Here is a 25,890-nt window from a genome sequence, read left to right on the forward strand (position 1 = left end):
AGCCAGCGCTCAGCCATATCCGAGGCTTGGTGAGCCACATGGTGGGAGGTAGAGCCCTCCAGGGCTGGGCGCCACGTTGCTTTTCTCTTTTTAAAAAGGGAGACAACGCTTCTGCCTATTGTGTAAGCGGATCGAGTACTGCGTTTATTCGCACGTCAACTAAGGCGTGAGCCGAATTAAAGTCTTCTAACCTGACCCTTGCAAGGCGTGCTTCACGGAGAAATGCTGAATTTTAATGTTCAATTTGCGTTCGCCTCGGGGAAACTCAGAGAATGGCCAAATACCTCAGCAGCCGCAGTGAAGAGCACGGTATCAAAACCACCCACCAGTCCTGCAGCGGCCACCGCCCCCCTGAACCCGGCCCACCCTCCTAAGGACCCACCCATGCTCGCTGATAACCGGTTGTTTTTTGCAGCTCTGCTCTCTCTGTTCCTGCTCTCCCCACCCACTCTCCATTCGACCCTAGGTTCCCAGTGCCTAACGGGACAACACAGCGCCGTCTCCCGCCCAAAGGACGGCCCTGGCCGAACCGCAGCGCAGCGGGCATTTCCCCGCGCTCCATGTAGGCCCGCGGCCAGCCAGCCGCTCCTCGGCAGCAAGTGATTGACAGGCGGCTGCACCTATGAGCCGCAGGGGCGGGACGCCATGCGTCACTTCCTGGTCTTTCGTGAGAGACGAGGTATATAAAGTCGGTGCTCACGCAGTGCCCTCGCTTACACAGTATGGCCGGCGACATTAGCTAGCGCTCGCTCTACTCTCTGTAACGGGGAAACAGCGGACTACAAGAGACTGAACTGTATCTGCCTCTATTTCCAACAGACTCACGTTCAACTTTCGCTCACAAAAAAAAAAAAAAATAGCCGGGAAAATTTTATTAATCCTTTTTTTAAAAAAAGTTAATATAAAATTATAGAAAAAAAAAAGGAAGCTGAACTTTAGTAACACAGCTGGAACAATCCGCAGCGGCGGCGGCAGCGGCGGGAGAAGAGATTTAATTTAGTTGATTTTCTGTGGTTGTTGGTTGTTCGCTAGTCTCACAGTGATGGAAGCTGCACATTTTTTCGAAGGGACAGAAAAGCTGCTGGAGGTTTGGTTCTCCCAGCAGCAGCCCGACGCAAACCAAGGGTCTGGGGATCTTCGCACCATCCCAAGGTCGGTGTTCGGGGTTGTCTTGGCCGACAGATCCGGGTCTGGGGGCTGTCGCCGCCTGGAAGGCACCAGACACGGGAGGGGGGCGGGGGCCGGGCGCCGGGCCTCGCGTTCGCGGAGCCTTCAGTGGAGCCAGCTGGCGAGGGTCGCTTTGGTGGCCGTGGGGGGGGGGGGGTGCCGGCCTTTGGACGAGAGCGGCCGCGTCCACGCGAGGTTGGAGGCGGCTTCTCTCGCCGCCGTTGCCGGGCCCGGCGCTGCCCCGGGGGGAGGGGAGGGAAGCGGCGCCGCCTCGTGCTCAGGTAACGTCCCCTGCGGGGAGTGCGGGGTGGCGGGCGCCGCTGCTCCGGGTGGTTTTGCGGCCCGCGCCTCCGACTTTCTGGAGTTGGCGGGCCTGGGTCCTGGGTGGGGGCGCCTGGGGTGCTGCGCGGGCTCCTTCCCGGCAGGTGTGGCTCGGCGGGCTTAGTCAGGCGCTAATTCGGGCGTGCCCGCCTCGGGGAATGGAGGAGGGCGGGAGGGAGCGGATCTGGAGCCGGACTGGTTCTTCGCGCCGGCGCCGAGAGGAGGGGGCCCTGGACTGAGGGGCTGACGGAGCCTCCAGGTCTCCCGCCCGAGTCTCGGCTGGCAGCATGTGGCGCTCGGGCGGCGGCGATTGGGCGAGAGCAGTGGTGTCGCAGTGGCTGGGCCCCACCGCCGCCTTAATTAACGTGCTCTGCACCAAAGCCTTTCGGGGGCACTTGGGCGGACGACATGAACCCGCGGCGGCGGCGGCGGCTCCGGGAGATGACCGCGAGCCCGACGAGGTTGCTCCCGAGTCTCTTGACCTTGTATTGTGTAACCTGCTACGGAGTCGGCGGGATCCGGGAGAGCGGAGGGGAGGTGCTGGGTGGAGTAGGATTTGCCTACATTTGTGGGACACTCATCTGACCCTGGACGTAATACCTTTAATGACTTAAGCTTGAGGAAAGGAGTCCGGGGCCCGAGCCACCAACCGTCGGCAAGAGAGACCTTCTGGGCCGATCACGCCGAAAAGGAAAGGTCTTTCTAGTGGTTTTGATGGAAATCCAAGCGCAAATAAAATGTCCAGGCATTAACGAAGATGCCTGGGCCTTGCTCCCGGCGGCCTTCCCACCCTTCGTAATCCCGTGCCTTCCTGGGGCCGTCCACCGCCTTCTCCCGGCTTTTCCGCGCGCGAATGTGACGGTGCCGCGGAGGAACCGGCGTGGCCACCTCATTGAGAAGCGGCGACCAATGAGCTCCGGGGCCCGACAACAGCCTGGCCCCAGGGTGTGGGCCAATAGGCGTTTTAGGAATGTTGGCTGCGCTAGCTGCCGTCCCTTGACAAAAAGCGACTGAGAAGGCGATCCAGGCAGACATGTGCTGCCGGGACTTTAAGGCACGATGGGCAACCGCGTTTCTAACAGTATATCCTGAAGGATTCCATTGTAACTGAAAAGTAGTCCTGTTAACCGAAATGTCACAGGTCTTATTTCGCAAGCTTTGTGCGACACTTAAAATGTCTACTGTAGCCCTTACTATGTGCCAGGCTCAGTTCTAAGCACTTCACATGTATATTCTAGGAAGAGGTTACTTTTCTCGTAATAAATATAGGGAAGCTTAGTAGCTCCTCCATTTCACAGACGCGGAGAACTCCCTGGTGGTAATAAGCATATGGTAAAACGATTGTGACCAGGATAAAAACTTGGCAAGGAAGAACTAAGAAGTCTTAGAAAATGAATAACAAAAATTGTTACTCTGGTTCTTTAATGTTTGAAGCCTTAAGTTATTTGTAAGCACACGTTCTGTATAAATAGGAAGAGGTTTAAGCTTTGGATTTTTTTTTTGTTAAGTAGTGTGTGTGTGAGAGAGAGAGAGAAATCCTGGTGGCTGGTGGTTAAGAGCTACGGCTGCTAACCGAAAGGTCGGCAGTTCCAATGCATCAGGCCCTCCTTGGAAACCCTGGGGCAGTTCTGCTCTGCCCTATAGGGTCGCTGTGAGTCGGAATCGACTCGACGGCAGTGGGTTTGGTTTAGGGGGTTAGTGGTTAAGAGCTACGGCTGCTAACCAAAAGGTCGGCAGTTCGAATCCATCAGGCGCTTCTTGGAAACCCTATGGGGGCAGTTCTCTTCTGTCCTATAGGGTCGCTGTGAGTCGGAATCTACTGGACGGCAGCGGATTTTTATATGTATTTTGAAGGTTACTAAGTATAATCCGATCCCTTGAGTCAAGAGAAGAAAGGCTTTTAAAGGCGGTTTGCTTTTCTTAAATGGGAAGCAGCTTTCTTTTGCACTTTTATCAATTCAAATTGTTTCAGTTTGCTTCTTAAAATGGTGACAGAAATTAAACCTTTAAGGGCAAAATAAAATACTGTTCTGTGTAGTTCATGTATTTTGTAGATGTTTAACATTTATTAAACCACTGTTTTTGAGTGTGTACTACCACATCTCAGCTTCTGCAGGTAGAGCAGAGCAAGTAAGAACTGAAAAATCATTGGATTTAACTAAGAAATCCTCAGACAAGAACATTTTTTGGTGACTTGTCAGGCAGAGGTGCACCAGTTCATTGTTAGAAAATAAAATACCTGAAAAATAGTTGGTGCTAGAAAAATATTTATTGAAAAGGTGCTGAATAAAACCACAGTAGATTTAATCTTTTCCAGAATCATAGCTTTGTAAGGAAGGAGAGTCATGCATTTCAGTTGGCAGGTCAAGGGAAGGATTCCTTCTCTCCACCCCACTTCTATCAGAGGCCTGACAAGAGGGAATTATTGATGGAGTCTTGTCCCTAAAGGGAAACCCTGGTGGCTTAGTGGTTAAGTGCTACAGCTGCTAACTAAAGGGCTGACAGTTCGAATCTACCAGGCGCTCCTTGGAAACTCTATGGGGCAGTTCTACTCTGTCCTGTAGGGTCGCTGTGAGTTGGAATCGACTCCACAGCACTGGGTTTGGTTTGGTTTGGTTTTGTCCCTAAAGAGGTGGTGGGAGGGTGTTGGCCCCACGGACCCAGTGGATGGATTATCATCTAGAAGAATACTGTAAAATGAAGTGGTTAAGTGCATGGCTTCTGGAGGAGCGTCTAGATTTGAATTCAGACTTCCTTTAATAGCTTATGTGGTCTTGTTGCCTCATCTCCAAAATGTTGACAGTAATAATACCTACCTCATTGGGTGGTTGTGAGGATTAAATAGGGTCGAATCCAACCCACAGCAACCCTATAGGAGAGCAGGACAGCCCAATAGGGTTTCCAAGGCTGTAAATCTTGATGAGGCCAACAGCCACATCGTTTTCCCAGGAAGTGGTGAGTTCAAATGGCCGACCTTTTGATTAGCAGCCAAGTTCTGTAATCACTGTGCCACCGGGACTCCTCTAAAAAAAAAACCTAAACATGTTACTAAAAGCTGTGTGATTGAGGCTTTAATGGTTTTACTAAAACTATTTTAATGTGTATTGCATGTGTCTTAGTTTCTAATATGAAAAGAATATCGGTTTTATAAACTTTGGAAGGCTTCCAAAAGAGAGAGCAAGTGTTCCCCTGGGGATGGCACCCTGAATTCGGACTTCTAGCCTCCTAAAATGGTGTGCATGTGAGCCACCACGTACAAGTCTGTCAGTTTGTCATAGTGAAGTGGCTGGTGTGTTGCTGTGATACTGGAAGCTTTGCCTCTGGTATTTGAAATACCAGCAGGCTCACCCTTGGCGGACAGCTTTCAGCAGAGCTTCCAGACTAGGAAGAAGGACCTGGAAGTTTACTTCTGAAAAAATTAGCCAGTGAAAACTTTATGAATAGTAGCAGAACATTGAAGGCTGCATATAATAAAAATGGAGTAGTTCTATTCTGTGACACATGGGGTTGCCCTGAGTCAGAATGGACGCAGTGGCAACTAACAACATCAAACTTAAAATCACCAGTGAGAAGTATTTTAGTAATTCATTCATAAATTGGATTTTGTACACGCTGAAGTACAAATAGAATTTTGTTTAGGAGATGAAGATTTAATTACTGTTAGAGGGGGTCTCAGTTTCTCTTGATAAGAGTGATTAGGTATGTGCACCAGCCATCTTGCTGAAAATGACTTAAAATGTTTTAGGAGAAATTGCATTTTTTTTTTTTTACTATTGAATATTTACAGAAAAGTTGTAATAATAATACAAAGAAATATAATTTATCCTTCACTCTTAGTCCTGTGATTGTTAACACTTTACCACATTTGCTTTATCTCTGTGTGTGCCAATTTATGCTCCTCCCAGCAATGTGTGGGAGTTCCTGTTGCTCATCAACACTTGATGTTGTCAATCCTTTTAATCTTAGCCATTCTGTTAGACGAATAGTGTAATGTCTCATGTAGTTTTAATTTTGCATCTCACTAATGACTAAAGATGTTGAATACCCTTTGATAAAAGGAGCCCTGGTGGCGCGGTGGTTATGCGCTCTGCTGCTAACCAAAAGGTCGGCGGTTTGAACCTACCAGCCACTTCTTCCTTGGATTTACAGCCATGAAAACCCAATGGTGCAGTTCTGCTGTGTTCTGTAGGGCTCCATCACCAATGATTTTTCAAGCAAAAATCTAAGTGAGGGGAATCCAGAGAAAGGAGAGCTTTTGATCTACTTACGTCTTGGGGCCTTTCTATAGCTTGAGGAACTTGTATTTCCATTTTCATAGCTTCACAAGATCCATCAAATTTGAAGACCTAGCCAAGGCCCCAAGGGGCTATATTCTCATTATAAAATAAGTAAATCCTGCCCCACAGTACTATCCACAGGTAACAGGAATTCCATTAAAACGTAAACAGACTAAAAGTTGTGGTTAAAGAACAGATTAATAGACTGGAATAAAGTAAGTAAATTTCACTGTGTTTTCAAAAGACATTTAAACATGGATTTAGAAATGATGAAGAGAAGGCACAAATGTCCCAGGAGGGCATCATTATAAATGCTAAAGACATTAAAAGGATCACAAGGATGTTATGGAAAAATTCCTAGACAGTACCTTTTGAAAATTGGTGCAAGAAGAAATAGAAAACTGAAATAGTTCTATAACCATTACATAAACTGAACTATTTGGTAATCATCTTCCCACAAAGAACTCCAGTCCCAGATGGTTTCACTGGAGTTTTCTAACATTCAAGTGAGAATTCCAGGTTTTTTTCCCACACATTTTTCCAGGAAATAGAGCAGGAACAGACTTCCCACCTAATTTTGAGGTTAGCATGATTTCGATGTCAAAACCTGACAATATTTGAAGGAACTAGAATGCTTATACAGTGTTGGTGGGGATGTAAAATAAAATGGTACAGCTACTTTGGGAAACGGCTTGGTAGCTTCCAGTAAACGGAATCAGATATTTTTTGCCTAGTAACTTCATCTATGACTGGTGAATTGCCTTGCTCAAAGACAATTCAAAGTCTAGTCATAGTTGGCATGTATGTTTTATTTGCTCTTACAAACCAAATGACAGTTTTGGTTGTTGGTTATATAAGATGTGATATAGCCAAATTTCCCAAAGCGTGAACCAAATTTGCATGTCCCCCTTCAAAATGTATGTAAACCTAGCAGTGAGCATCTGTACTAGATCGATTTAGAGCATTTATTATATGCCCCAAGAACCTTTGTATGATAACAAGGATGAATATGAGTTTGGAAAATTTTGCGGAGTCCTACAATTCACTACGGCCTCTGTCAGTATGAAGATGCATTTAAAATAAAGAAGTGATAGAAATTGGAAGCAGTGTGGGGTTTAGTGAAGAATTTGTGCTATGAAAATTATTTCAAAGACTTGAAAGGGGAGGGGGAAGGGCAGACAGACAAAAAAGCATAGGGCATTTTTGAAGGTAGTAGTCCAGCAAAGTTAAAGATAATCTGCAAAAGAAAAAAAAATAGGGTATAAAAATCTGTCTATTAATAAAACAATTTACCTTCTAAATACAAAGTATTTTCAGTTTTTGGACTTTTTGTTCAATTATAACACACATAAGTTGTAAGTGTACAGCTCAGAATTTTCACAATCATCATTCCCATGTAACCAGCATACAAATTGAGGCAATAAAACCAGCCAGAAGCCCCACTTGTTTGTACCGCCTTCGAATCAAGTTTCTTAACTCCCTCCCCACAAGGCTAGCCACTATCCTGACTTTCATTCTAATACACCTTTAAGTTAGTCTTAACCTGTTTTTGAACTTCATATAACGTAGAATCATTTAGTGTCCATTATGTAAGGCTTCAGCATTCTGTTTGTTGTTTATCCACATTTGTTATGTATTGTTTGTAGTTCATTTATTCTACTTGCTGTATTTTTGTGTCAGTATACCATAATTTATCCACTCTGTCAGTGACCGTATGAGTAGTTTTCCCATTTAAAGCTAATACAAATAATACTGTTGTGAACATTTTAAATGTCTTTTAGTGAGCAAAATACATGCATTTCTGTTAGATACATACCTAGGAGTGGAATTGTTAAGTCATAGAGTATGCATATGTCCAGGTTGAAATATATCCAAATTTCCCAAAGTGTAAACTAATTTAGAGTGTTTGAGGCTTCCAGTTACTCCTTGGTATATAGTGGTATGGTTTTTTGTGTTTTCCTGATGACTAATGACATAGGTTTTTTTCGTATGTTAATTGGCTATGTGGATGTCCTTGTGAAGTGTGGTTCAAGTCTATTTGTCCATTTTTCTTTTGGATTGACTGCCTTTTTCCTTTCAGTTGACAGAAATTTTTTATATAATGGATAAATTCTTTGTCAGATTATATATACATTACAGATATCCCTACTACATGTTTCCTTTTCATTCTCTTACTGGTAGGTTTATGAACAGAAGTTCACAATTTTAATGAAGTCCAATATATCAATATTCTCCCTTTAATGGTTAACAGCTTTTGTATTCTAATTAAATAATTTTCTCATCCTAAGATTGTGAAGATGTCCCCCCCCACCCACCTAAAAACAGTTTTAGTGGCTTATCTGCCTAAACTTTAACTTCAAGTCACGTTTGGAACTCACTTCCTGAATGTTCAGATTTTCTACTAAACACTTGCACTATCCTGCAGGTCATTTCGTTTAATGCACCTTAAGTGTAACTTGAACAAATTACATAATACTAAATGTTTTTCATTAATTTCCCAAGGGAGAGAACGTTATGGCTTGGCAAGGTTAAAGAACACTGTTGAAACAATATGTTGGTGAAAAGAACATTCAGTAGCAGGCATATTCAGGTAAATAAAGGAGCTGTTGATCAGCATAGACTTCTAAAACTGGCTTATTTCACACGGTATTCAAAGTTGAAATATTAAAATGTGGGCTGTTTCTTAGGTTAACTTGCCGTTTTCTCTGCTGGTTTTTTCAGGATTCAAAAGGATGTTGATGAAAAGCCAGTGACCATGGATAAAAATGTCTTAGAGTTGCTGGACTAAAATACTGTTCCAAACAAAAGCCTTTTATTTTATAAGAAATGGCAGCTTTGGGGAGGCAGAGGGAAGTCAGCTAGAAAGTAAAATTTTAGTGAGAAAAGAAAGATAGGTTTTATGAAAACTAGACACTTTAATGCTGAGAGTGAAATTTAAGACTGGGAGATGTTCTGTTCTTATTCTGTGCTTCACTCAAATTTTAAAAGCTAAAAAATAACGTTCATTAAAGGATGGGGCAGTTACAAAGAGTTTATCAAACCCCAGCATTAACTTTCCCAGAATTCATGGCATGCTTGACTACATCATTGCACGGTATTGTAGTGTCAGTCATTTACATTGAAGGAGTCTCTAACCCATTGCCAAAAAACCTTTTAGTGTAAATGTTTTGAAGTAGAAAATCTTCCTATTGAAGAATTAGATTTCTCATTATATTCCTTACTGCATTTTCAAAAAAGGTTTGAACTGCTGTCTCCAAACTACCTTTGTTTAGCACACATTGAAAGCAGTAATCAAATGAGAGTAGCACTAACTAAATATATGGATTAGTAATTTAAATTTTGGGTAAAAATTTGAGCTAGAAAATGAGCCTAATATGGTGATTGTAACTGGCAGTTTTGCTGCATTCGGGTTCTTTCTTTTGAGTGAAAGAAATATGTCTGGATATCTGAATTGACTGCCCTAGCAGGCATTCTGAGAATCTAACTTCTGGTCAACCTAGGTTTTACTAAAGAATAATAATGTTGTGTTTTTGACCCAAAGACTACTGTCTTAGGTAATGTATAAAGGTCTGAATGTAGTATGATAATGAGAGTCTTTGAAACAGACAAGTCAGGATGTGAGCTAAGGTCAGAGTTGAGGAAGGCTTCAGTCTGCGTTTAAGCAGTTGAGTGACTTTGGGTAAATTACTTACTGACTCTGAAACCAGTGATTTTTACTTGCTCTGCGGAAGTAATCCATTAGAGTAATCTCATCACCTGGAAGCCTACTAGATGCAAATTTTCAGGCACCATTCTCAGATACTACCTGGACCACTGGATCTTGTAATTGAGTTGTTGTCAATAACAGCCATGGAGTAGGCCTTCCAGCTAACTCATGGTGACACCATGCACAACAGAATTAGACCATTGTGGTGTATAGGATTTTCTTTGGCTGGTTTCCTGAAGTAGCTCTCCAGGTCTGTCTTTCCTAGTCTCTCAGTCCAGAAGCTCTCCTGAAACCTGTTTAGAATCATAGCAACAGGTAAGCCTCCACTGACAGACTAGTGGTGGCTGTGCTTGAGGTGCATTGGCTGGGAATAACCAGGGTCTCCTACGTGGAAGGTGAGTTCTACCAAGACTGTCACTGCCCCCGGATCTGAGGGTAGGACTCATAAATCTGCATTTTGTGGAACCTTGCTCTCAGGGTTCCTTCTACCTGCCAGCAGAATTATGTTCTTCTCAGACATTTGCTTTACTTTTTAAAATAATTTATTTTTACATTAAAAAAAAAAAAGCTGGCTTTTTCAAGTTTTATTGAATCAGGTGCTCCTAAACACTCCAGCTTGTTCCATTTGTGTTACTAGGCCTTAGCCTATTTTGTTCCTAGTTGCTATCAAGTTGATTCCAACACATGGCAACCCTGCATGTGCAGAGTGGAACTACCCCATAGGGTTTTCCAGGCTATAACCTTTCAGAAACAGATCGCCAGGCCTGTCTTCCTAGGTACCTATGGTGGGTGTGTTTGAACTGCCAACCTTTCTGTTAGTAGTCACACACTTTTAACCATTCATGCCATAGAAAAGCTTTTCCTTGTAAAGTGTGGCTACCATTAATGTTTTGCTCTTGAAGCATAGTGACTATAAGATCATTTAATCCATTTACTATCATTGGTAAAGAGCGTACAATTTCTTTGGGATATTAGACTATTCCTATTGGTAGTTCATTTATGATTAGTTTTATTGTGATCTCTGATAGTTTTTTTTTTTTTTAATTGAACTTTAGGTGAAGGTGTACAGAGCAAACTAGTTTCTGTAAGTTAAATTAGGATTTTTTCAACCATACACTATTGGCATTTTGGGCCAGATAATTTTCTCTTTTGTTGTGGGGAACTGTCCCCATTCATTGTACGGTGTTTAGTAGCCTGCCTGGCCTCTACACACTACATGCCAGCAACACCAGCACCACCAGTTATGATAACCAGAAATGTCTGCAGATATTGCCAAATGCCTCCTGGGAGGCAAAATCATCCCCAGTGGAGAACCACTGAGTTAGATCAGTGAGACAGTGGCATTTAAGTTCAGAAAAATTCAAACCAGGAAATATTTTGGTTTATCTCTGAATTTTTCTGTTTTATAAGCACCAAGTAATTGTTTAACACTTCACAATATTTTCCAATCATTAAACCAGTATTTTGCAATGCTGTGATATGAATACATCCCCCAAATAATCTTCTCTCTTTTTGGTTGTGTATTTTATGATTTATTGACCCTTTCTGTGCTTAAAAAAAAAAAAAAAAAGGCAAAGATTTCCAAATAGAACAGCTTTGTGAAATAGTTTATAGTACATTCTCTGTGTAGTGAGTTTGGAAACAATATAGACCACCCTAACTGGGGCTGATGTGGCACACTAACTTTGAAATTGTAGATCTATAATTTAGAAAATATCTCAGTCAACTGTATAAAGGAGTTAATCTTTCCCATCATTAGTTTGGACAGAAAGCAGGGCACTGAAAATCTTTCCTGTAAAAAGTCAACAACTTTCTCTGTAAAGGGCCAGAGAGTAAATATTTTAGATTTTGCAAGGCACGGGAGTATGTGTTGTAATTACTCAGCTCTGCCCTTAGAAGGAGAAAGCAACCATAGACAATACGTAAATGAATGGGTGTGCCTCAGTTCCAATAAAGCTTTATTTAGGAAAGCAGACTCTCCTCCGTTCAATAAACTTCTGGGGTAGAAATGTGATAAAATACCTTGTGCTGAGATTTTTGGCTGTTTTAGAGTTTTTTACCTTTCTCTTTTATGTACATAGTATAGCACTGTATTGACTTCTCTCTTGGTTTGTTTTATTCTGTCATATCTTTTTTGCTCCTTGAGTTCTTATTTTTTTTCTATAGCCTAGAAGTTCTCATAAGATTATACTTTTATAATCACATAATTGATAGGACACCCAATATTGTTTATCTTAGGATGTTTAAAGGAGCTGTTTCCTTTTATCCCCTGACTTTGAAAAAAATACTATTTGAGGGTTTCTATCAGGTGAGAAGGGATTAGGCTACAGAATTTATTAATGAATGATGAGAAAGTACTAGAAGATACTGGTTTCAGTCAAGATGGAGTAGGCACACACTTACTCTCACTAAACACAACTAAGACAATGCATTGAGCAGCTGACTGAGGACTGAGGTGGGTCAGTTTTGGGGAAGGAAACCAGACCTTAAAATACCACTGAGCCAATAGTGAATTTCCTGTTTTCTCTTTCCCTCTGTTATCTCCTATCCTGGTCTCAAAGGCAGCCGGAAACTAGGTACAGATAGAGCTCCAAGAGAAAGAAGCCCTTTATTTCTGCGTCAGAGAGAATGGGGGAAATCCCTTTTTTTTTTTTTTTCTTTCTTCATTTTGTCCCCCCCCCCCCCCCAGTTCTCTCTTGCCCCACCCAGCACCCAGGCAGTTCAGACTGGGTGGTGACCAGGCAAGTACCTAAAACTCCATGGGGAGCTCTTCTCTTTGACCAGAGGAACTGGGGTACCACGAGTGAAGAACATCAAGGCAGCCTTGTTGCTCTGTTTTCCTCTGTCCTCTCCCCACTTGGCCCCAGGGGGAGGCACAGTTATGGGAAATATACTGGAAGTAACTAAAGCCCTGGCTTCCTAGCCAGGACCAAGAAAGGGGTCCTCCCTGGGAGCCAGAATTGTCAGGGAGTTGCGGAGAAGAGGGATTTGAAGAAAATGATCCTGTAAAGATGTGTGTGAATCCCTCAGAGCTGCTAATGCAAGGATCTGACCCCAGTTCCAGACGCCACTGGAACATAAGGGGAACTGATAGCATGTAAGGGGGACTGATCTGATAGCATGGCAAAAGCTTTCATAACTAAACTGACGTTAGAACCATATCCCACAAAAGGTGGGTTGGAACTTGAATTGGGTCTGAACTTGAAGCATGCTAAAACAACAATTTTTTTTTTAAACTTTTATTGAGCTTCAAGTGAACGTTTACAAATCAAGTCAGTCTGTCACATATAAGTTTATATACATCTTACTCCTTACTCCCACTTGCTCTCTCCCTAATGAGTCAGCCCTTCCAGTCTCTCCTTTCGTGACAATTTTGTCAGCTTCCAACTCTCTCTATCCTCCCATCCCCCCTCCAGACAGGAGATGCCAACACAGTCTCAAGTGTCCACCTGATATCATTAGCTCACTCTTCATCAGCATCTCTCTCCTACCCACTGTCCAGTCCCTTTCATGTCTGATGAGTTAAAACAACAATTTTTAAAACATGCCCAGGATGCAATCCCAAGTTACACGACATACAAAGAATCAGGAAAATCTAAACAATTCTCAAGGGAAAGACCATCAGCTGACACCACTCTTGAGATAACACAGAGCAAGATTTTAAAGTAGCTGTCAACTGTTGTCCAAGAAGTAAGGAGGAGGCCTGGGGTAGGCAGGAGGGACAAAGGGGGAGTTTTTGCTTAGGGAGTATGTTAATGGTGGTGGAATAGGGTTGAACACAGAGAATGTAACGTCACTGAATTATACATGTAGAAATTGTTGAATGTTTTATTGTGTATATTTTCTCCATAATAAAAAGGGCAAACATTTTAAACAAAGGGAAAGCTAAAAAGTTTCAACAGAGAAGTAGATAACACACACACATATAAAATAAATAGCTGGACTAGGCTTCAGTAAAATTGAGCCGACGGAAGAAAAAGCGAGTGAACGTGAAGTTAAAAAAAAAAAAGTTGCCATCGAGTTGATTCCAACTCATAGCGACCCTATAGGACAGAGTAGAACTGCCCCATAGGGTTTCCAGGAAGTGGCAGGTGGATTTTAATTGCCAACTTTTTTGTTAGCAACCGAACACTTAACCACTGCACCACCAGGGTTCAAGCTTGATGATAGATCAGTAAAAATTATCCAGTCTAAACAACAAAGAGAAAAAAAGATTGAGGGTAGAGGGATAAGATGAGTGAACACAGCCTTAGGGACCTGTGGGACAATATCATAAGGTGTAACATTCATGTCAATGGATTCCCAGAAAGAGGAGAGAGAGTGTTGCAGAAAAAATATTTGAGGAAATACTCCACGTCTAGATTTATCATTAAAATGCCAGATTCAACAAATAGTTGAGCGCCTATTATGTGATAAACTGGGCTGGGCAGTGGGATTAGAAATAGTGGTGAGTTTGAAAACATACAGTCCCTAACCATATGGATTGACTAGTGAGACTGACATGAATACCAAAATGGTCGTACGGAAAATATTTTTGAAAGCATCATAAGCTTTGAAGGGTTTTCCTTCACTCTCAAAAATGACCTGGTTTTGAGCAATGAAGCTTACGGTGCCATTTCTTTCTTTTTTGTTGTGTTTTAGGTGAAAGTTTACACGGCAAAATACATTCCCATTTAACAATTCTTACACAAATTGTTCTGTGATACTACCATCCGGTTTCCCTGCCCCTTCTTGCCTTTTTATCTTTGCTTTTTTGTGTAAATATTGACTCTTTAGTCTTATATAGTTGATTGTTTAGGAAACCCCGGTGGTGTAGCGGGTAAGTGCTAAAGCTGCTAACCAAAAGGTCGGCAGTTCAAACCCACCAGGCGCTCCTTGGAAACTGTGGGGCAGTTCTACTCTGACCTGTAGGGTCGGTATGAGTTGAAATCGACTTAACGGCAACGGGTTTGGTTTTGGGGTTGGTTGTTTGGCTGAAAGGTGATGACCTCTGGGAGTGGCTTCAGTTTTCTTAGGCCAGTAGTCTCAGGGGTTACTCTAGTCATTATCAATCCAGTAAGCCTGGTCTTTTCTATGAATTTCAGTTTGTTCTACAGTTTTCTTCAACGTTAGCTAGGACCTTCTATTAGCTTTATGAACTAAACTATGCAAATTGATTTAGTTGTCCCACAAGACTGGTCCTCAGCTTTCAAACCCAGTAAATCAATCCCATGAGGTGTTCGAGTATGTCTAGGAAGTATCCATAACTGTGCCCTCTATGTGCTTTATTGTATATACGAATATATGCAGCACAAACGTGTATATACATATGCCAACAAATATACCTATATATGCATGCACATGTATTCCCATATGCTTTCCCACACCCACGTGGCATACATATCTACCCGTGTAACTATTCGCATATTATGTGCTTATTATTCTTGTTGTGGTGCCCCCATTTCTAGGAAGAGGAAATAGAATGTGGAAAAACTCACTGAAGCGGGGGTGCAGAAAATGGAAATATAGTTATGTATCTGTTAATGTATGTTTTATTCAGTAGGATTATTGTTGTTTCTGATTCACTGTCATTATATTATAAAGTTGTCTAAGTTAGGCAAGAAGGGGAATGCCCGGAAGATCTGAAGATTTAGAAGTTTGTTCTGGAGAGGGTAAAACAGGATATTTCTGAAATGAGGGATACGGTAACTATACTGAAAACAGATTAAATGAAAGCTCATATACTAAGTGTGAAATCCCTCGGTTTTTACTCTCATCTGCCTCCCAGAGGCCTTAATGCTCTCTAGGCAAGAGATTGGGGTATTTTTGGGGGACCAGCCAAAGAAAGAATTAAAAAATACAGACGTAAGGGAGTTCCTCAGTGAAAAACCCAAGGAAAAGCAGCCAGGAAATCAAATGAAGTGTTACATTGGACATATCTGCTCCAAAAGATATCTTTAAAGTGTTGAAAACAAAGATGTCACTTTGAGGACTAAGGTGCACCTGACCCAAGCCATGATATTTTTAAATCACTTCATATGCATGCGAAAGCTGTGCACTGAATAAGGAAGACCAAAGAAGAATTGATGCTTTTGAATTATGGTGTTGGTGAAGAATATTGAATATACCGTGGACTGTCAGAAGATGGAACATCTGTCTTGGAAGAAGTACAGCCAGAATACTCCTTGGAAGTGAAGATGGCGAGGCTTACGTTTCACATACTTGTGACATGCTATCCGGTAAAACCAGTCCCCGGAGAAGGACATCGAGCTTGGTAGAGGGTCAGTGAAAATGAGGAAGACCTCAACAAGATGGGTTGACACAGTGGCTACAACAGTGGGCTCAAACATAACAACCACTGTGAGAATGGCACAGGATCGGGGCAGCATTTCATTCTGTCATACATAGGGTCACTATCAGTCGGAACCAACTCCATGGCACTTAACACCACCACTGTGGGCCTTTTAAATTTCTTCTGCAAGTGGCTTAGTCATTTCCTTTGTCCATTTGTCTGTTGAGGGCTTTTTTTCCCCCAGTAGTTTGTAACTACAAAGTATAATTTCCTATTTTCCAGTTTATTTTTTAGATTTTGTTTGTATATGTTTGTATTTAAAGTTTACCCATCTTTCATCTGGTGGAAATGTCAATATAGATAAACTTCTCGCCAAAACCAATGATGTTGGTAATCATAAGAGAAGCTGGAACAACATAAAGAATGTGCTGGTGAATACAAAATATGTGGTCTTAATTATTGGAAAAACTTTTACATGTCAGAGCTCTGTAATTATTATAAGGATAAGCAAGTGTTATTATGGATTAATCTTTTTTTTATTTATAATAGGTCTGAGTGGGATATACTTTTGAAGGATGTGCAATGTTCAATCATAAGTGTGACAAAAACTGACAAGCAGGAAGCTTATGTACTCAGGTATGTCTTTTAAAATAAACGTTAGCTAGCTAATACTAGTCTGTATCATACTTTACAGGGAACTTAAAATTGTTCCTCTCAATCTTAGTTCTATAATCATTTTTACCTTATTTTAAAATGTATTATATAAAATAAAATGTTTACATGTCCCTGGGCAGCAGGTTCTGAAGCCTTACCTAATAACTCTTCAAGCTGTTTGTCATCTCAACCTCCTTATAGTTAGGAGAAAATATCTGTAAAGAAGGGTACATCGCATTGTACCTATACCCTCTAACTGCAGGGGAAGTCCTTCCTTTTTAGCACGTGCCTCTCAACATCAAAATGTCTGACAAAGTGAAAATTAGCCCCACCGTACAAATAGGGTTGCAGTATTGGTATACAAATGAAGAGAGCCATTCAGCCTTCTTATGGGTGCAAGTTTATTCATTTAGTAAATACTTTGAGTGCTTACAGTATATATTGTTAAGGGCTTTGGGATTGTTGGATTGAACAAGTGCATAAGGTCCCTGCTCTTTACTGAGCTTGTGTGTGGCGTACACAGATGGTTATCTAGTGGAGAAAATAATGTTTATAAAAATACATGTGAGAGTGAATGGCACCTAAGGTGAGGTAGTAAAATATGGATTTAGTAAATAATGTTAAGCACACACCAGCGTCACTTTGGTAGGCTGTTACACATAATCAGTCATGTGAATACGTTATCCTCTCAAAAAAGGCATGGAAGGATCTTCTGGTATCCTCAGATAGCTTGTATCCTAGAATACTGCTTGGTCACTTGTGAGGTAAGGAGGAAAGTTGACTAGTAAAGAGGGTTTGTGTGATGCGTTTTAATATGCTTTATATTTAATTTAAGGCCTGTTTCTGTGGGGCTGAAGAACCTTAAACTGACTCTTGTAAAGTAGAAGAGGAATAATACTGTAGTAGAGAATTTGCATCCTTGAGATTCTGACATTCCAGCCAAGAATCACATTGTAAACGATAATCCAATAATAGATTAATTGCATCTTCAGTAGTAGGCAAACATTATAACATTATTGTGGCTTTTTTCAATTGCAGTGAGAGTAGCATGTTTGTCTCCAAGAGACGTTTCATTTTGAAGACATGTGGTACCACCCTCTTGCTGAAAGCACTGGTTCCCCTGTTGAAGCTTGCTAGGGATTACAGTGGGTTTGACTCAATTCAAGTAAGTGATTAAAAAACATGTAATCCTTTTTATCGGGCATAAATGTTGGGGTAGTTGTTCTGTGATATGCCTAGTAATACATATTTAACACTTTAGTTGTAGTGCCTAAGAATGTGGTAATATAGTCATGTCACAGGAGAAAGAAAGCTGTGAATGTTCAGCCAGTTGCTTACGACCTAAAAGGGTTTTTGTTTGTTGTTGTTGTTAACTATTGATCCTTGTAAAAAATTTAAAGCAATATGTTCTTCACTTTTGGATCGCTGCCATTTTAAAACTTTAGAAATTATGTACTCTTTCTCTAGAAAAATACACGTATGTTCTCTTACAGATTTTTCCTTAAATGCCATTTCAAAGTCCAATCAGAAACCACTGCTCTAAGAAAGAAATATTTTCCCACCATCAGTAAGACTGGGCATTTTTTAGTTCGTAGAAACTCATGAATTAAAACATCTACATACTTAATTTCTCTGTTGAGATGCTTCACAGCTTATGAAAAGAGAAATTTGGCATTCTGTGTAAGACTGCCTCGGGTATTGGTCTAAAACCTTGCCTTCATGTTCTGATACATTGGCCCTAAAATTTTTTTTTTTTTTTTGGTCTGCCAGCAAAAGATTGTGTATCCATTTAACACATTTTTAAAAAGTGAAGTTAAGTATGTATTTCTTCTATATTCCAGAACAACGAAACATTGCATATTAAAGATGTACATTAGTCTAAGACTGTGTTAGGATCAGCTCAGGTAGCTTATATTTGTAGAAGAAGAATTTTTATTTTGCTGATAGGTATATGCAGAAAACATGATTAGTTTATGTCTCAAGTTATCCATCTGTCTTTTTTAGAGCTTCTTTTGTTTGTTTGTTTTTAGAGCTTCTTTTATTCTCGTAAGAATTTCATGAAGCCTTCTCACCAAGGGTACCCACACCGGAATTTCCAGGAAGAAATAGAGTTTCTTAATGCAATTTTCTCAAGTAAGTTTAAAAAAGTGGAACTGAAACCAGCTTTTTCCTAAAGTTACAGGGTAAAGGATCAGGAAACCCAGTGCTGATACAGTGACCTCTTAAAAGTAATATATGACATAATAAAAAGTTATAGTGATAAGTACACCTCCCTTTCAACCCTGTCTTCCAGTACCCCAGTTAGTTTTATTCCCCAGAGATAGCTGCTAACTAGTTTCTTGTATCCTTTCAGAAATCTTTCGTATATATGAAAGCATATTAAGCAGGTGTAGAAATATATAATGTTTGTGTATGTATATATATGCACACTTTAACTTGCATATTATTTTATTGGTACAATAGTGATCTTTTTAAAAGGAATTTATAGGTTAATACTCATATGATCTTTACTCCTTGAGAATCACAGTTGTGATAAATGTGTCTGTAAGTTAATCACAGATTTTATTGTGTGTAAACACACATGCATACTTGTAAAAATAATTATGAATCCCAGTTCAGTGGTGTTGACAATAAGAAAACCAAGGAATTGGTCATATAGCAGAGGGAGAGTTTGTCTTCGTCTAGCTAGTTGCTCTAGTTTATGTCTGACTCACTGCTTAACATAGATCATACATCGTTTGACGATATGGAGGAGGCTGTCATGCCTTCTTTGAGAAAAATGCCCTGTGACTTCAAAGACCCCTGGGTTAAGAAACTCTGGTCCAGTCGTTTTATAAAGGAATTGCTCTGGCTTAGAAATGATCAGCGTGGTGTTATCATAGCACTGCTTGAACTGAATTGGCAAAAATGTCTTAACCACCCTTTACTAAGTTTAATTATATAGACTTTTTTTCACAAGTTACAGCTTCAGGGTCAGGGAACTAAAGTTTAACACCGTTATTTCCTAGATGAGGCTGAAAACCCATGATGATTTAATAACTTGACTTTTTTTTTTTTTTTTTTTAATCTCCTGATTTCTATCCCATTTTTCATAACACTGTTAAGGAAGTCCTGGTGGCGTAGTGGCTAAGTGCTACGGCTGCGAACCAAGAGGTCGGCAGTTCACATGCTCCAGGCACTCCTTGGAAACTCTATGGGGCAGCTCTACTCTGTCCTATAGGGTCGCTATGAGTGGGAATCGACTCGACAGCACTGGGTTGGGATCACTGTTAATACAAAATTTTAAATACTAGGCTATAGAAGAGAATACTGGGGGGGGGAATGTATCAGGTGTTGATTTTTACTTTGTTGAGTGTTGAAACCATATGTGAAGGAAGTATTAAATATAAAAATGACCCTTACTTGGGAGAGTAGAGGTAAATGAGTGACAAAATACCCAGGGGCTTTAGAGGGAAGGTAAACAGTAGTTTTCTCAACACCATTTAGACCATGCCCCATTGGCTAAAGTGTATTGCTAAATGACAGCCAGTAGATTTTTTTTTTTTTTTTTAAGGGGGTCTGGGGGATCCTTCCCACCTGTGAATTCACATACTTAATTACATTTCAATATTCTACTTAAATTGCCCTTCACCAATGACATTCTGATAGATGACAAATAGCATACCATCCTGCTTACTGGTAATAAGCCATCTTGTTAAAATAGGTCTTGTTATATTTATTTTACATTCTCTTCCCTCAACAGATGGAGCAGCATATTGTATGGGACGTATGAATTCTGACTGTTGGTATGTTTGACATAATTTTATGGATTTTTTGTTGTTACTTTATATAAGATTTATTTTAAACTGCCAGTTGTCATTTTTAGAAACAGTTTTTACTCTTATATAGGTACTTGTATACTCTGGATTTCCCAGAGAGTCGGGTAATCAATCAGCCAGATCAAACCCTGGAAATTCTGATGAGTGAGCTTGACCCAGCAGTTATGGACCAGTTCTACATGAAAGATGGTGTTACTGCAAAGGATGTCACTCGTGTATGTATTTAAAAAAAAAATTGTTGGATTCTTCTGTGTGGGCAACTAAAATTTTTGTCTGGGTAACTTGTTACCAATTTATTTTCCAAAGTTTTTTTGTTTTTAATTCAGTCTTTTGCCTTTTTTCTAGGAGAGTGGAATTCGTGACCTGATACCAGGTTCTGTCATTGATGCCACACTGTTCAATCCTTGTGGGTATTCAATGAATGGAATGAAATCAGATGTAAGTAATCACATCTTATGTTAAAAAAAATCGTTTAAATCTTAAAATGTATCTTTTCCATTATTAACACAAACCTGTATCTCTTAAGGGAACTTACTGGACTATTCACATCACTCCAGAACCAGAATTTTCTTATGTTAGCTTTGAAACAAACTTAAGTCAGACCTCCTATGATGACCTGATCAGGAAAGTTGTAGAAGTCTTCAAGCCAGGAAAATTTGTGACTACCCTGTTTGTAAATCAGGTAATTTGTTTTATTATTGATAATGAAATCTTTCCTTTGTTGAGTGTTGAAACAATATGTGAAGGAAATATTAAATATAAAATGACCCTTATTTACTTGGGAGAGTAGGTAGATGAGTGACCAAATACCAGGGGCTTTAGAGGGAAGGTAAGGGGTAGTTTTCTCAATACCGTTTAGACCATGCTCCACTGGCTGACGCATATTGCTAAATGGCAGGAAACAAGGATAGTGAAACATGTCATAAAATGTATTCTAGATACACACACACCTACTCAGTCAGATAATCCAGAAGTACTTACTAGGTGAGGTTACCGATAGATGAGGTCTATGTATATTAGTAGAATTACATCAGTCCTTGTTTTATATGTAGCCCAAGTGTTGGACTCGTCGTGTCCTGTTTTTCTCTGCTGACAGGCTTGGTAAGGGACTGTAAAATGTTCTGCATTTATGTAGCCCCTAAGAAACCAGCTAACATGCTTATGCCACAGTTTCATTAAGATAGAAGTCATAGAGAGATGTGAATCAAAACCACAATGAGGTATCATTTCACTCTCACTAGGAAATGTGGGGAAATTTGGAACCCTTACCCATTGCTGGTGGAAGTGCACAATGGTTCAGCCGTTGTAGAAAACAGTGTGGTAGTTCCTCAAAAAACTAAAAATAGAACTACCATCCAGCAATTCCACTCCTAGGTATAAACCCAACAGGCTTGAAAGCAGAGACTCAAACAGAGACTTGTACACCCATGTTCATTACAGCACTATTCACAAAAGGTGGAAACAACCTAAATGCCCATCAACAGATGAATGAATTAAATGTGGTACATACATGCAATGGAATACTACTCAGCCGGTAAGAGAAACGAAGTCTTGACACATGCTACAACATAAATGGAGCTGGAAGACATCATGCTGAATAAAGTCAGTCACGAAGGACAAATATTGTATGACCTTACTTACATAAAAAGAAAAGACAGATGTATGGAGAACAAAGTTTATTAGTGGTTAGCAGGGGCAGGAGGGAGGGGGAAAAAGGGTGAGTAACAGTGATGGAAATAATCACATTAAAGGTTGGGTTGCACAGGCAGTTACTGTAATTGCTGTCAATAAGTTGTATACCTGTAAAAAGTTGAATCGGCAAAAGCATGATAGATACATTACAATGAAAAAAAAGTAGCTACTGAGGCTGCTTGTGTACAACCGAACACCTCATGGGATTTGGTTTCTTGGTTTGGAGGTTTAGGGTCATGGCTTCCTGGGACATCCCAGTTAATTGGCCTCATACCATGTTTAGTGCGTCTATTCTACCTCCTAGTTGGTTGCATAGTGAGTACCTGGGGTCTTAAAAAACCTGCAAGCAGCCATCCAAGCCATAGTTGGTCAACAGTTGATCTCAGTAGAGGAAGAAGGGGAGTCAGGAATGGGAGGAGGAAGTGAAATGTGTGGTGAATTGCCTCCGTGAACAACTTCCTCCTTTGCCATGAGACCAAAACTGAATGGTGCCCAGCTACCATTACTAATTATTTTGATCAAAGATTCTATAGAAGAATTTCTGATCAAAAGGAGGGAAATCAGAATTTCAAGTTCTCATGGACTCCAGATTCTTAGAGCCATGAAGGTTGGATGAACTCATGAAACTGTTGCCCTGAGATAATCTTTAAACCAAAAATATTCCTTGAAGTATTCTTTAAACCAAACAATAGTTTAGCTTAACTAGTAAAAAAAATGTCTGCCTTGAGCATTATGCTCTTTTAAGAACTATATGGGATCAGATAGACAACAGCAACTCCAGAGATTAGATAGGAACCTTAAACCCACACCCATTGCCATCAAGTCAATTCCGACTCATAGGAACCTTAGGGGACAGTAAATTTGTTAACAGGGGAGAACATCTTATGAAAGGAGGGTGAGAATGGTTGCACAACTCAAATCAGTGTCACTAAACGGTACATGTAGAAACTGTTGAATTGATATATCTTCTCAACAAAAATTTTTAAAAAGCTGTAGAAGTCATAAATATTTATTGCATGACTATTTTGTTTGAAAGTTCTCAACGCAGATTTGAAGCCCTAATGATTGTTTAAATTTTTCCCCAGAGTTCTAAATGTCGCACAGTGCTTTCTTCGCCCCAGAAGATTGAAGGCTTTAAACGTCTTGATTGCCAGAGTGCTATGTTCAGTGATTACAACTTTGTTTTTACTAGTTTTGCTAAGAAGCAGCAACAACAGCAGAGTTGATTAAGAAAAATGAAGAAAAAACGCAAAAAGAGAACACACATAAAAGAAGGTGGTGGCTGCTTTCTAGATGTTGATACTGGGGGCCGTGCTTTCCATAACCACCACCTTGTAGTTGCAGAAAGCCCTAGATGTAATCATAGTGTAATCATTTTGAATTGTATGCATTATTATATCAAGGAGTTAGATATCTTGCATGAATGCTCTCTTCTGTGTTTAGGTATTCTATGCCATTCTTGCTGTGAAATTGAAGTGCATGTAGAAAAAATCCTTTACTGTATGAAACTTCACAACACTTGTAAAAACAAATCAGTTTGGTTTATGCGCAGTGTAATATTTCTCCAAGTATCACCCAAAATTCCCCACAGACAAGGCTTTCGTCCTCATTAGATCTTGGCCTCAGCTGAACCATCTGGGACTGTTCTATTAAATTGCTGCCAGGATTTTACATCCAGTTACCTCCAGTTTCTAGAAAATATTCTCTATGAATGTTAATTAAAACCAATTTCTACTTCATACAGATGTTTTTTGCAACAGCAATTAAAAGTTTTTCTTCCACGAGTCAAGTCCTCTTAAGAAAATGATTGCAGTTATTCATTTTTGTATATTACTATTTTAACATTATCACTCCCTGTATTTGTAGTCTTTTAATTGATTTCTCTCCTCACCATGGCATACCCCCTCCTGCCCCTGGTCCCTCCAAATAGAGCAATACACTGTCACACTGTTGGGTTTATACTAATACCCCCAGAGGAGGGTAGACCTTGGGCTCAATTTTCTTGTATGTTCAAGTGAATTTGACCTCCTTTATTGACATGGGTTCTTTTGGAAGATAATGACAAAAATAAACTCCAGTGTTGATTGGCAAGGAAGATTCGTTGAGTGTCGTAGATTGAGATGAGGTTACACTGACAAATGTATGGAAACCTTATACTTTTCTTTGCTACCCAGGAATTGAGATTATTTTATCGTGAGCACCATGCCTGAACTTGCTACATGATAGTATATAAATGCACTAAATATATCAGCAGGGAGATTTAGCATAAAGATTGTACTAGATTCAATAAGTCAATTCGGTTTGGCTAATTTAAGTTTTACTTTAGCAGCCATTTCCACTAGTTTCCATTAATAATATAGTATAACCTTTGGTTCAAAGCAAAGCCAACATCTTTTTTCCCTTGGGAACTTAAAGTTCTGTAACTTTGTGATGTGTGATAGTGTTCTGACTTCATCTGTTCTTCCAGTGTGGTGGTATTTTCCCCAGCAGTAGATGGGATCAAGTGAATGACTGCCCAGAGTGAGAACCATCTAGGTTATTGAAACATACACAGTGAGGCAGAATGCTAGTTATAAAACACAACATACAAAATTCTAAGATAGTCACTTAATGGGAGATGACTAGAAATTTAGGCTTTTAAGAGTTGGCATCTTTTTTAGCTCTATTTGCAAATACTATGGGATATCAGCAGCTAAGAGAACAGTAAAGTTGACTAAATTTTGTATTTCTTGTCCTCAAAATATTTTTTTTGATCGTTCCTGGATTGATGCAGTGATGTTCCTTCCATATTTGTAAATGAAACACTTTTTTAGTGTTTCTAAACATAAAATCTGCTTGGTTGGAAATCAAGTGGTTGGAACACTTTTGACTTGAGCACATTGATGATTGAAAGCATTGAAGAAGCATTCAATCACTGTGATCAGTTTGATTCTGTAACTAGCACAGCACCTAATGTTTATAATGTGCTCTGGTTTTGAGGACAAATTACTCAGTGGATTTTGTTCTTGAACAGTATCCCACTAGATTTGATGACATTTATTGGCTTGAGGTCTGATTTTTTTTAATAGATTTAAAAATTCTAATGTTGAAAAAGTACAAATTTGTATGTTAAGAAAAAACCCTAGCAAAATGAAAACTATAGATTGGATAGTAATCTAAATTAATCCTAGTATGATAGAGGAGGGGAAGTTTTGGTGCCATATTTCTCCCTTCATGGTGTTGGACTTAAATCAGTTAAAATGTATTTCTGTACCACAATTTATGCTTCAATAAAAGTTTGCTTAATTCATTGTGTAGTGACATTCAGAAACTTAGTATACTTAAAAATTATTGAATAAACTCATAATCATTGTGAGAGGATTGTTATGAAGACATCATAAGATCTTTAAGCTCCTGGGGCAACATTTGGTTAATTTATATCGAGGTTTGAACATTTTTGTTAGTGCCTTCATGATTGAAGCTCATGTCAGTGGGAGAATAGAAAAGTATACAGTAAGAAACAGTAAAAACGTGCATTTGGGAGTTAGAGGTCAGAAGTGTGAAGGTAGAAGGTTCCCCTCTTTATTATGGATTATACCCGTGAAGTAGGGGGAAAGAGAAGCTGTAAGCTTCTTTATTTCATTCATGCTTTTTCTGTTAACCAGAACACAGTTATTTTAAGATGGACTGTTTTGCCATGCAGGTATTTATTCTTTGCCATCATTTGTCGGTGCCTCTCTCCTGAATCCAACTCTTTTTTGAGCAATAAAAACTACCCCTTCTCAACATACATCTAATATGACTGCTCTTTTTTTTTTTTTAATTGAACTTTAGATGGTTTACGGAACAAACTAGTTTCTCATCAAACAGTACACACGTTGTATGACACTGGTTAACAACCTACAACATGTCAACACTCTACCTTCTCAACCCTGGGTTCCCTGTTACCAGCTGTCCTGCTCCCTCTTACCTTTCAGTCCCTGCCCGAGGACTGGTGTGTGCCTT

The 25,890-nt window shown here is 40.1% G+C and overlaps 1 protein-coding gene across 2 annotated transcripts; it reads left to right on the top strand.

Annotated features, from left to right (window-relative positions):
* Positions 1-702: 702 nt before the first annotated feature.
* AMD1 (adenosylmethionine decarboxylase 1) lies at positions 703-25,675 on the top strand. Of its 2 annotated transcripts, none has more exons than XM_049898968.1 (9): positions 703-1,152; positions 16,292-16,378; positions 17,435-17,561; positions 18,427-18,529; positions 20,139-20,181; positions 20,285-20,429; positions 20,560-20,652; positions 20,741-20,896; positions 22,992-25,675. In XM_049898968.1, exons 1-9 carry the CDS (start codon positions 1,043-1,045, stop codon positions 23,130-23,132), a joined length of 1,005 nt encoding a protein of 334 aa, XP_049754925.1. In that variant the 5' UTR covers positions 703-1,042; the 3' UTR covers positions 23,133-25,675. The 2 variants fall into 2 exon arrangements, with proteins under 2 accessions (XP_049754925.1, XP_049754930.1); XM_049898973.1 differs by lacking the exon at positions 22,992-25,675 and adding an exon at positions 21,655-22,985.
* Positions 25,676-25,890: the final 215 nt, after the last annotated feature.

This window comes from Elephas maximus, chromosome 1 (assembly GCF_024166365.1).
Source record: "Elephas maximus indicus isolate mEleMax1 chromosome 1, mEleMax1 primary haplotype, whole genome shotgun sequence".
Taxonomy (NCBI): domain Eukaryota; kingdom Metazoa; phylum Chordata; class Mammalia; order Proboscidea; family Elephantidae; genus Elephas; species Elephas maximus.

Bases quoted from the DNA above. Each gene is read 5' to 3' on its own strand.
- AMD1 (XM_049898968.1), top strand. From the start codon at position 1,043: ATGGAAGCTGCACATTTTTTCGAAGGGACAGAAAAGCTGCTGGAGGTT. The intron at 20,182-20,284 runs GTATGTTTGACA...ACTCTTATATAG, and splicing joins CGTATGAATTCTGACTGTTG to GTACTTGTATACTCTGGATT. The intron at 20,897-22,991 runs GTAATTTGTTTT...ATTTTTCCCCAG, and splicing joins CTACCCTGTTTGTAAATCAG to AGTTCTAAATGTCGCACAGT.